At 38.7% G+C, this 13,173-nt stretch overlaps 1 protein-coding gene across 6 annotated transcripts in view; it reads right to left on the bottom strand.

Annotated features, from left to right (window-relative positions):
- Positions 1-13,173, bottom strand: part of atp11b (ATPase phospholipid transporting 11B) — a 58,924-nt gene that overhangs the window by 45,546 nt on the left and 205 nt on the right. For all 6 annotated transcript variants that reach the window (XM_082138089.1, XM_082138085.1, XM_082138086.1 and 3 more), the window contains exons 1-3: positions 13,103-13,173; positions 705-821; positions 515-604 (exon numbers count right to left, since the gene is read on the bottom strand). The exon at positions 13,103-13,173 is cut by the window's right edge and continues 205 nt beyond it. In XM_082138089.1, the coding sequence (XP_081994215.1) occupies positions 515-604; positions 705-821; positions 13,103-13,129 (234 nt within the window). In that variant the 5' untranslated portion in view covers positions 13,130-13,173. The remainder of the gene's footprint in view (positions 1-514; positions 605-704; positions 822-13,102) is intronic.

Raw genomic sequence — 13,173 nt, 5'->3', positions numbered from 1 at the left:
AATTATATTAATATCAAACACGTGAATAGTCGATTCAGGATAGTCGATTTAAGTAAAATAACACAAATTTAGAGCAAAATATCATGTTATTTCCTGGTCTCATGACACAGAGAGACTGAGAGATGAGATGAGTGTTGTGTTTTAACCCACGACTGCGGTGTTTGTAGTGAACATAATCTTTACTTACTGGAAGACATCCAACACTGATGATGCTGAACCCGCATTATCTTTTCAAACCAAGGATTTATGGAGCAAAAATAGCCTCAAATGTATTTATTTACAAAATATTGGTTACAAATCCGCAAGCTAATTCACATTCACAAGACAGCTTGTATATTTGCAAACAGCAATTTATTCAAACTATGATTTGCAATATGCACCACCACATTTATATTCACAAAATTTGATTAATTGCAGAAAATCAGATGCACAAGTCACATATACCCGTGTAATTTGCATTCCCAATTCGCATCTTGTGAATATGAGTTAGGTTATGAGTGAACTGAGAGCTTACCTGAACCAAGAAGATGATGAGAAAATAAAAATTGGCAATTCTTCTGAACTGCTCAAACAAATTCTTGGGCACAAAGTTCCATATGGTGTACTATAGAGAGAAAACAACAACAGTGTGGAGGATTTCACTGTCAAATTCTCCTGAAACACATGCACACGTGAGTCACATGACTGTAGATCTGCTGTCTTACCTTGGAGGAAATGATCCTGTTGTCTGCAAACCTCTGAGGAATATAATGGCCATGCTGTGGGAACTTGTTTGCTATGTAAACGGTGCGTGTGTCACTCTGATGGGGAGGGTCAAAGCCCTGGAAGAGATGAGGAGAGACGGGTCAGGCCTTGAGAAATCAACAACATGCTCAACATTTCATCTAGAGCAATATATAACGTCATTTTGAACATTCCTGCACTGGTTTGGTTCCGATCGGGTGAAAAAAATTATTGAACACTAGGTGGCGCTATAACATGAAAAAAACATGAAAAGGGCTATGACCACCAAGTTGGTCCGATTGACTTGAAAATTGGTATGCAGTGTCTTGGTCCAAAGTGCCATGTATGTTTATGAGGACATTGGAATATCTCGAAAAACATGGCCGCCATTGGCCAATGAAGTTTGAGCACCTATTAGACCAGGTTAACGGAGGCCGATCGGAACGAAACTCGATGGAAATTCAAAGAATAATTATCGAAAAGAAGTTGAACTTTCGATTCACGGTCGCTAAGGGAGGCAAAAAGAACGTTGTGGGCGGAGCCTATTTTACTAAAATGGACCACAAAACCAATCACAAGAGTCAATATTTGGACATTGAGATTTATACATCATCTGTATGGTTTGTTAGGATAGGACAATATTTGGACGAGATACAACTATTGGAAAATCTGAGGGTGCAAAAAAATCTAAACATTGAGAAAATCTCCTTTAAAGTTGTGCATTTATGTTCGCGATTTTGATGCATTCACTCACAAAAATATATATTTTTTTATATATTTACGGTAAGAAATGTAGAAAATATCTTCATGGAACATGATCTGTACTTAATATCCTAATGATTTCCGGCATAAAAGAAAAATCAATCACTTTGACCCGTACATGTACATGTATTGTTGGCTATTGCCACAAATAAACCCTGGCGAGTTGTGACTGGTTTTGTGGTCCAGGGCCACATATATGTTGCTGAATCAGTGATATAATCTTAAAGCTTATGGAAAAATGGTAAGCTGAAGCTGAGAGCCTGATGGCCGCACATAACGCTCTGCCAAAGTCATTATTAATTCAGCTAGTGTGCAGCAAACAATTCATTTAGGGGAAGCACTTTCATGGCACACGAGAGTTCAATCACTCACTACTGAATTGCTATTGCTTTCAGACGCCGGCCAGACGCACATAAGTGACTCTCAGACTTGGACTGTGTGTGGAAATCAGGGATTTAAGATAATTTTAAGATACATTTTAAAGAAAATAAGAGGCTTTGGTATGGTTCTTGCTGAAGACTCCCTGATCAACTCAAAGGCCATCTTTTTGCATCGATTGCAGATCACCATAATGTAGAGCTGTGCCGGTCAACTTGTCAAACGCCCCACCGTGGTGGTGCACCAAAACACACTTACTTTGAGTCCGGATGCTGCTTTACGTAAATACAAGGTAATACTACACGTGTTATGCAAAAAAAAAAAAAAAAATTCACAGGGGAAATCAAGTCTTTTTTTAATAGGAACCCACTAATAGTTGGGCGTGTTGACCAGCAGAAAGATGTTTGATTAGTGACTTCAGTGTGAGCTGTGCTTCATGCATCACCACACTTTTGACAATAGACCTGTTTTGCACATCAAATTTCACAGATTTCACCACATGTTTAAGAGAAAATCATGAGAAAATTCTTAAGAAATGTTTTTTTTTGGGGGGGGGGGGGGGGGGGGGGTTGAACACCAAAAGCATGTGATGGCTCTTTGCATAGACACAAACTCTCAGTCCACCTGGTGCTTTATGCAAATCGTTCTCCTGAAATCTGAACAGCTGGTGTGTGTGTGTGTGTGTGTCTTCCACTGAATCAAGCCCAGAGAAGGCAGGGAAGTCTCGCCACGTCATCCAAACCCCATTGGCAACACATGCATTCAATTACAGTCTGAATCCTTGGACTCATCCGCACCATTTCCCCTCCACACTTTCCAAGACGCTGGAACTCATTCTGTGTGCCAACATGAACATCTTGAGCTCCTTTTCTCAAAACTGTGCTGTGATTACCAACCCATCTTAACTGATTCATAGATTTGTTAGGAGAGTGAACTAATACTTCTAAAGATACTAAAAAAAAAAAAAAATGTTTGAGGAAGGAAGACCTCCAAACTCAAGTAAGCCGCCTGGCACACCACATATTTCATCACAATCAGACAGAAGTAACGACAGATCTTTTCTTCACTATAGTGATGTACGAGAAACAAATATGGATTATCAAGGGGAATAAAATATATATAACCTGCATTTTTAAAAACATAATATCACGACCAACTCTGTGGAGAATCTTCCATTCAGTTGGACATTTTAATCTGTGTTTGAATTGCTTTGTATTAATCAGTGGATGAGCAATTGTTTGAAATGGGTATTTTGTATGAGTGTAACGATACACGTATTCGCATTGAGGCTTTCGGTTCGGTACTCATTACAAACCGAACGATTCATTGGATCATTTTTCCTGCAGATGCGACCAAAATCTGGCACAACCACCACAACATTGCCCAACATCAAATGGCAAACGTAATTGAAAGCGGAACGAAATTCATTATTTTGGACCGTTCATGAGTTTGGCCCAGCGCGAGCCGATCTTGATCAAACACTGTTCCTACACAGTGACAGCGCTAAGAGATCCAGGGAAGAAAACATTCGAGTTCACCACTGACGTAATAACATCACTGCGAGATCTAGAGAGAAGTGTTCAACTTTCTCCTTTATTAACCGTAGACCTCCATTAGATCAAACAGCGCTGGCGTGGAAACCGGGAGAAAAATTGTGCCATGAATGAACTACTATAATGAATATAAGTAATTATAGGCTTTAAGTCCACATATCAGTAACATTCACCATGGCTTTACTGTAGTAACACTGACTGTAACCATGGAAGTGTGGCAGGAATAGTAAAATGCTTTTATGTCACATCTTTTTCCAGCACTTCAAAACTCAAATATTATCATATTTAAAAAATAAATAATGTGATGACCAAAACATTATTTGTTCATCCTTCGCCCCCAAAAGTTTCAAGATGAAGGAAAACTCACACTTATTTAAAAATATTTCTTCTTTTAATTAATTATTATTATTTTTTAAATCAAGGACATTTCTCTGGCATTTCTTTCTTTTTGCTGTATCGAAAACGTACCGAACCGCGACACCACTGTGTCGTACCGAACCGCGACACCACTGTGTCGTACCGAAACGCGACACCACTGTGCCGTACCGAACCGCGACACCACTGTGCCGTACCGAACCGCGACACCACTGTGCCGTACCGAAACGCGACACCACTGTGCCGTACCGAAACGCGACACCACTGTGTCGTACCGAAACGCGACACCACTGTGTCGTACCGAACCGCGACACCACTGTGCCGTACCGAACCGCGACACCACTGTGTCGTACCGAACCAAACTGTGAATTTTGCATAATGTTTCTTTGAGATAAGGAAATATCCTAAATAAGCAGCGCTGCAGCTCCACGTAGTGTTCATTTGATGAAAAATATGATGAAAAATGTTCATTGACCTTTTTAAAACATTAACATAATTTGGAATTAAAGGGATAGTTCACCCAACAATGAAAATTAGCCCATGATTTACTCACCCTGAAGCCATCCTAGGTGTATGACATCATCTTTCAGACGAATACAATCTGAGTTATATTAAAAAATATCCTGGCTCTTCCAAGCTTTATAATGGCAGTGAATGGACGTTTAGTTTGTAAGTCCATCAATTTGAATTTCACCGTTTTAGCTTTGGAGAGTTTATATATTTTTTTTTTTTTTTTTTTTTTCATAAGTAGAGTGCGTGTTAATTTGTATAATAATATATAATATACAGCATTACTAAAGACTGTTTACACGGTAACTATAAAGATAACTATATTAGCAGTTTATTATAACAGTTTTGACGTCCGACACTTTAAATGCTCGAGCTCTTCAAAGCAGGATGGATTCTGATTGGCTGTCAATGTTTTTATTGTTCATCAGCTGTACAAAAAAATCGTTCTGAAAGTGTTTCCAACAATATTGTTTCTCTGGGCCGTTCTCATTGTGATGTGCACTCTGCTATTCTTTTATATTTCATCTTTATCATTATCATCATAGTTATCGTCCTTGGTGTGAACGGGTCTCAAGACGTCATTGACTTGAACTAGACTAAAATAAAACAGGATAGGTTGATAAAAAAACTAAACTAAACTAAAGACTAAATCAAAATAGCTAACAAAATTAGCACTACTTCTAAAGCAGTGGTTCTCAAGATGCCTTATAAAATCAATAAATACTTCAATATAGACTTAAAAATAGACTTAAAATCTATATAGACTTTCAAAACAAGCATTAAAATAAGCTAAAACAAATAAAAATGAAGATATTTCTTAGTATTTGATTGTTTTTATAATGAATATGCATAATCTTTCTAATTATGCCAAACTTGAAAACTTTGTGGAGCTGTTTAAAAGAAAAAAACAATTAGGAGGGATATTTGACCCAGCACACTTCAATAATTGGACCCGCTCCGTAACGCACAAAACTAAAACAGTTTCTGTGACCCGTGACTCTGTTCTTTTATTTGTGTTAATAGAAAAATGCTTCTTTCCCCTCATGCGCTAATAATCCACATTATAGAGATAATGAAACTCAGGCAGTAATAAATGAGCACAACAAGGCGGCTAACTAAGCATATCAAATTAATTGGAGAACAAGAGATGCCACATCTCTTCTCAGAACCGATCCGTACACAGAAAAGCGTGTAAATATCCAGAGCGATGACCCAAGCGGACCAACACATAAATCTAACGCACAGCTGTGTGACGGCTTCAGTATGCTGTCTACATTTACTCTTAATTCCCAGTTACTGAGAGACAGTTCGAGAGGGCGTTCATCTGCCCTGCGCATTGCGTAACCGTCTATGAAGAATGAGTCTGCCTCTCCAGTAAAGCACCTTTAATTAAACACTCATTTGGGAAGTGTCAGCTAATGAGGAGGCTTGAGGAGGGCCATCGCAGACTCGTCCTGGAGTGACCCATCTAGATCCTGAAGCACCTGCCAGTCATCCGTTCACACACACACACACTCAGGCGAACACAAGCATATTTCAGAAACGACTGAACATTCAGTCAGAAGGCTATCCATCTTCACATGAGGGACAAAGAACACTATCACGACTTCCATTTTAATCACGATTTTGAACCAATGTTTCCTTACACACATACTTTTATCTTTTTTTTTTTGGAAGCTGGCCTTATTGAAGATATATGCGGGCACCATATCTCTGCATAAATGATATACATGATGCAAATGCCAGTATTATGTGCTTTTGTTGGCCTGGTTCAGAAAGTGCCATTAGCCGCGTTTCCACCGCAGGAACTTTCCCCAGGAACTAGGAACTTTGGGCTGGTACTCGATGTGTTTACACCGCAGGAACCAGGGTCTAAATGAAGTTCCGGGTAAATATTTCCCCCTCCGATAGTCCCTGCTCATGAGGTAGTACTTTTTCAAAGTTCGGGAACTTTCAGGGGTGGGACTTGTGCGCTGCACAAGCTGATTGGTTGCGTTCACGCCGCATTTTGGTTGGATGACTCCACGCAGCATTTTATTTATTTTTAACCTCCCTTTTTAAAAAATCTATTGCGGTTCGTGTCGTGGCTTCATGCAGTAAGAGTTGTCTGTCTGCAAATATGGAATTTAATAAAAAAAACTGGTGGACTGGCGACGAGTTTCAGGCTTTATTAAGGGTATTTGTGGAAGAGTAAACTTTCTGCACGTTCGTCCCAGCCATCTCATGGTCAATGTCCGCAATAGCTGATAACATACAAATTTTATATCTAACGTTAGCATTACGAGCTTACTGAACACGCTTTATCAGTGCTCGTCTCTTTTCTGCCACAGCTTTTATTATTAAGTCATTATGTTTACACATTGTCATCTATTGCAAGGCACTCCAAACCATGTTACAAATTTACTATAACAGGATTGAAATAGCGCTTTGAGGTTAGTAACAAACAACTATTTACAAGACTGTCACTATTTATGATTGATAGACGGGGTTCGGGCTTTTTTTAAGCGTATTTGCGAAAGAGGAATTTTTTTTGCGCGTTCGTCCCAGGCATCTCACAATAACTGATAACATACGTTGTCTAATTTTATACGCATACGAGCTTTCTGAACACGCTTTAGTATCAGTGCTCGTCTATTTTGTTTTGTTAATTACCTCGTTAGTAAACCAATACATAACTGCAGCACAGTTTGAATCTCCTCCATACTTATTATAAATGTGGCGCTCAAAACTGATTACTGTCCGTCGCAGACTGGGAGGAGGAGTTGCGCGCAGTTTACCTTCCCGGTACTTTAGACCGCAGTGTAAACGCATAAAGCAACCGGTCTGGGGCAAAAAAAGTTCCTGGGAAAAAAGTTCCTGGTACAAATTGTTCCGGGTAATTTCGGTGGAAACGCGGCTATTGTTTTTCTATGTAATCACGTCTTTAATCGTTGCGCTCGCGTATTTCACAGCGTCTCGCACATGACACGTTTGACAAAAATCACGCTTTGCTTGTTATGATCAAGCGTGCCGCACAAGCCCTGAAAAGTGAAGCCAAAACGTCTCGATCGCCCCCCGGTGACTGGTCCTAGTATAGGTCATAAGCCCCGCCTCCCCGTGTTATTCAACGGGATGTGAGACCAACTAAACAATTGAATTACACTTCAAATTTTCCGAAGGTGGTTTCTGTCATTTACTGTAGTTTTTATGACGCTGATGTAAATTCAAGTGTTTGTTTTTAAAAATAAGTTGGTTTTTAGTTAGTTATTTGATGCTATAAAAACGGTGGTGTGACATCATGATTGACAGCTGTGATTGACAGGTTCTCTGAGCGAAGTAGTCACCGAAGCACCAACAGACTTTTTTTCAGGATCTTCGGAGGACTGAGGAGATTGGAGCTTTAAATTTAATATCTAAATTTCTATAATTAATTATTTCTCACCGAGAGTGAGGGGGCGGGGCCTTGATTTCGCGGCTTTACTTCCTGCGCCGGTCTGGTCCCGAGATCGCTACTGCGCAGACTCAAGCCCCAAGATGTCAGCGCCATATCGGGACACTGGCGGCTTCACTTCTCACCAATGGAAGAGAGCGAAGGGGCGTCGTCCATATTTTTTTACAGTCTATGGTTATGATACGGAATATCCGCAAAAGTGTTTCTAGTATCTCATTTCACAAATATTTTGTTTCTGTGTTGTTTCTATATTAAAATGTCGATACAATGTAACGTATTTTCTCTGGCTCTTGTTTTAAATGATTATGCTTCTTGTTGTCATCGGTTGACGTTGTAAATGCAGAATGTGGCGGTTGGTCAGTGTGGCATTAGTCCCGCCCCTCCTCCGCTGTGATTGGAAGGCTGGGTAAAAAGTGCCAACGATGAGCGCTACGTTTTACCCAAAGTTGAACATTCTTCAACTCTCGTTGACCTGTAAAAAACGGCGAGTGCTCAGCGTGAAATAGACGCTCAGCTTCTCGTTACGCTCCTGGCGTTCCCATTGAAAACAATTGGAAAAATACTCCAGATGCGTGAAAAATACGCTTTGGTGGACACAGGTTTACAAGTTATCATTAACAATCTATATTTTGAGGAAATTAATTGTTTTTGACTCTATTCAGCTGCCGTTACACTTCAGGATCTAATGCACAGATCCAATATTATGAGACACACCAGATGTCCTGTCTGTTTACATACACACTCCTACCATATTTACATTTATACCTCACCAGACAGGCACTCTGACCAAGAGCATTCACTCATCGTTATTGAACATCAAGCCACATTTACATAGAATATATTCAATGGAATAATGATCACATTAAACAAACATATTATTAAAAACAAAAACTATATGTAGCCTATATGGTTAATTCTGAGTCATGATGTGCTGGAAACAGCTGGTACGGCAGCAGATGAGCTTGTGTAAGAGGACGTCGGCACCAGAAAAGCAAACAGATCACATTAGGCTTTAGTGCTCTGACTCCGAGCGCACACTTCCCGTGACTCACACACACACGAAGAAGCATTAGCAGCCGTGTGTTAATGAGGCGGTGGATGGAAGGAGGAGTAAAGCTCTGTAAACTGATCAACTCAAGCTAGATTTGTTTCCAAATCTGAAGAAAATCTGAGTGGTTACTGCTTATGCAAAACTCACAACAATGCTGTGGTTATAAGGTGTTTACTGACTTAAACATCCTGGTCTCTAGATATGAACCAATCCTACGTGATAATCCACAGAAACAAGCACCTGAACACACACGTCACCAAAAATAAACATACATCCGCTGTCATCATCACACTGATGCACACTAATGTTCAAATGTAATGTTGAGAGAGGTCTCTTCTGCTCACCAACACTGCATCTAGTCAATCTAATAAGAAAAAACAGTAAATATACAGTAACATATTTGAAACTAGGGCTGTCATTCGCTATTAATCTGTAATCTGTCGATTATTTTGACGATTAATTGAGGAGTTATCATAATTTGTGGTAATAAAAATAGACAAGCGAAAAATAGCCTGTAAAATGATTTAAAATACATATATATATATAATAACAATGAGGCAATAATAATTGGTTCAAATAAAGTATCAAAAGCAAGTAATCATGGTTTTATATAGGCTATAAAACACTGTTAAAATGGACACTTGCCAAAACTCATTGTGAAATCAATGATGCTGTTACGCTGCACAACGAAGCTCTTACTGTACTGACCTCATGTTTGCATTGGTGAAATCATTATTGAGAGTGCAGAAACTGCGTTGCAATGATAAGATCTTCATTCACGCGATCAACAGGCTGTCATCTGCATAATGCTCATCACTGCAACCTTTATGTGATGGGAATAGATCTAAATACTTAAACTTCTCACGATTCGTTAATACCGATAGCTGTAATAGTAAAAGCGTATAATAGCTGTAATAGTAAAAGCGTATAATAGCTGTAATAGTAAAAGCGTATAATAGCTGTAATAGTAAAAACGTATAATAGCTGTAATAGTAAAAACGTATAATAGCTGTAATAGTAAAAGTTTTCGAGAGAGTTCCACATGTAATGCTAGATATTTCATATGAAAGCATGTCAGCCAATCACAGCAGTGGGTGTTTACACTGAAGTCTCACAGCCAATCACAGCAGTGGGCGTTTACACTGAAGTCTCACAGCAGACACGCCCCTTCAAACAGAGCGTTCAAATCAGAGGCTAAAATCAGGCTAGGACATTTTTTTTTTTTAAAACATACTAACATTATAAGGGCACTCCAGGAAACATTATAAAACAATAAAATAATCCATGTCATGGGACCTTTAATTGAATCGCAGACTTTGTGATTTCACAATAGCACTATGCTATATGACCAGGCACGCCGTTAATTGTGATAAAACTTCCCGGTGATATGGCCATCGCTACTTTTGATAACGTCGCTGAATGCTGTCGTGACTTCAGCTACGTGTGACTTAATTGACAGTTATTAAGCCCAATAAACTGCGAAAAACAACTCATTGCGGCGTAAAAGTGTGAACAATATATCTGTGTTTAGAAGATGAACAAAAGTCTTATGGGTCTGGCACAACATGAGGACGAGTAAATAACAACACAACTTTTATTTTTGGGGTGAACGATCTCTTTAAGGCCGACACAGATGCACTGATGCTCCAGATGTGTTTTTAGGACACGCAATAATGTGTGTAAAAGAGAGAGGCACTGAATCCACAAGGTGTGTTACCGACTTGAGCTATATGAACAACAGACTTAGGCTACTCACTGGATGCTCATACTCGACATTAACATTACAATGAACACTGGGAAGTCTGTCATTTCAGTGCTGTCGAATGAGGGAAGTTCAGAAAACCCTTGAATTGCAACACTGCCCTGCGGGCATCCATTGCATTTTCATTTTTTATATAAAAATATACCAAATACTCAGTACAAACCCAATTACAGATAAGAAGAGACACCTGAATCATGAGAAAAACAGAGATGTGGTTCTGCTTTTTCCACCTCCACTAAACGTGTACAGTCAACAGCAGGTTTGCAGCCACAGAGTCTCTCACAACACCACTGAATAAAACACACTTCCTGAGGCAAGACAACAACCTTCACACACACAATCCAGATAAGAGAAATCAGTGGTCTACTTTTTATAGTCTTCTGGAAGCATCTGTAAATTACTGTAAGCCGACTGAGAAGTGCAGAAACCATCACAATAAGGAAATATTACACTTATTTTATACAACTATTTTCTCTAATTGAGGAAATACTCCATTTACAAATCAAAGCGATTGTCGTTTGAACATTAACACAACATGCTCATGCTCACACACTGGGTGCAGATGCTATGACATCATTCTCTTATTAGCAATATCAAATGAAAACTGAGTAGTTATACAGCTAACCGTCATCACATAAGTGTGACGCAACACTTCCTTAAAACATAGCCTAACTGTAGAAGTACAGCAAAGATGTTTTAATGTATTTTATGGTCATGAAAAGACATTTATTAATCAAAGGAAACCTTATTTCAATGCTTTCTTTCACATTCTTTCGCAAACCGGCTTTTGTGATTCGCTGAGAAACTTTCCGTTCGCTGGCGAAACATTTGTGATGGAAATAATATGAGGTGGGAGGAAAACAACATTTCAGTGCTTTTGATTTCTCTAGACTGGAGAACGCAACAGTTTTGCGAGAAATCGCTAATGTTTATCAAACAAACAAACGTTTCTGGAAGGAACAATAGTTTTGCGAGAAAACATTTGTTTTTCAAACGAACGCAAAGTTTTTGGAAGAAAACGTTAATGTTTTACAAACTAACGCAAAGTTTTTGGAAGGAATACAATAGTTTTAGCGAGAAAAAGCATATATTTTTCAAATGAACGCAAAGTTTTTGCAAGAAAACGTTTGTTTTTCAAACGAACGCAAAGTTTCTGGAAGGAATACAATAGTTTTGCGAGAAAAAGTTAATGTTTTTCAAATGAACGCAGTTTTTGGAAGGAATACAATAGTTTTGCGAGAAAACACAAATGTTTTTCAAATGAACGCAAAGTTTTTGGAAGGAACACATTAGTTTTGAGAGAAAACAAATGTTTTTCAAATGAACGCAAAGTTTTGGGAAGAAAACGCAAATGTTTTTCAAACGAACAATAGTTTTGCAAGAAAACGTTTATGTTTTTCAAATGAACGCAAAGTTTTTGGAAGAAAACGCAAATATTTTTCAAACAAACGCAAAGTTTCTGGAAGGAATACAATAGTTTTGCGAGAAAACGTTAATGTTTTTCAAATGAACGCAGTTTTGGAAGGAATACAATAGTTTTGCGAGAAAACAAATGTTTTTCAAATGAACGCAAAGTTTTGGGAAGAAAACGCAAATGTTTTTCAAACGAACAATAGTTTTGCAAGAAAACGTTTATGTTTTTCAAATGAACGCAAAGTTTTTGGAAGAAAACGCAAATATTTTTCAAACAAACGCAAAGTTTCTGGAAGGAATACAATAGTTTTGCGAGAAAACGTTAATGTTTTTCAAATGAACGCAGTTTTGGAAGGAATACAATAGTTTTGAGAGAAAACACATGTTTTTCAAATGAACGCAAAGTTTTGGGAAGAAAACACAAATGTTTTTCAAACGAACAATAGTTTTGCGAGCGAACACACAATCTGTCAAGGGAACGCAACAGTTTTGCGAGAAAATGTAAATATTTTGCTAGCGAACACAAAGTTTGTCAGGGGAATGCAACAGTTTTGCGAGCAAATTAGCCTACATTTCTTGGTGAAACACACTTTTGAGAAAAAAAAGCAACTGTTTTGCGAAAAGCAAAGCATGTACAGTCAACAAGTCAATCTCAACAGATTACAGTCTACAAGTCAAGTTCAAACTTCTAGAAATATGATTAAAGCGCATGAAAAACATCATTTGTTGCGGACAAAAAGTCCGTAGATTTATGAAACACAACTGTCATCAACAGAATCAAAACATAAACAGACAAAACAACCAAATAAACAAGCCGCAATCACGAGGGTCTGCACGCGAGCTCTGCCGCAAACCCCTCGCGCTTCCCTCCAAAACAACCATTAAACAAAACCAGTACATTAACTCTTTATTCATGCCCTCGTAAAATAACGCCATACGCTTCAGAATAAACACCTCACAACATATAAATCGTTTCATTTAAGCAAAACGATAACCTGTGTCTAATTAAACGTAATTTAATTAGTTGCGAAATGATTTAATTCGCCGGACATTACACGCTAGCCCGGAGCTAACGCACTGATACGACTAAGCAACACCAAAGCAGTGAGATTGTGTAATAATAAACTAGTTTAAAAGGATCGTACCAGCTGTTGTCGGATCCAGCGAATCATCCTGTGTGGAGCTAGCGCAGTGAGCTAGCCCGCTTCACCGACAC

The sequence above is a fragment of the Leuciscus leuciscus genome, assembly GCF_965113295.1.
Source record: "Leuciscus leuciscus genome assembly, chromosome: 15".
Lineage (NCBI taxonomy): Eukaryota > Metazoa > Chordata > Actinopteri > Cypriniformes > Leuciscidae > Leuciscus > Leuciscus leuciscus.
Note: the sequence above shows the minus strand (reverse complement) of the source record. Positions and strands in the feature narration are given on the sequence as shown.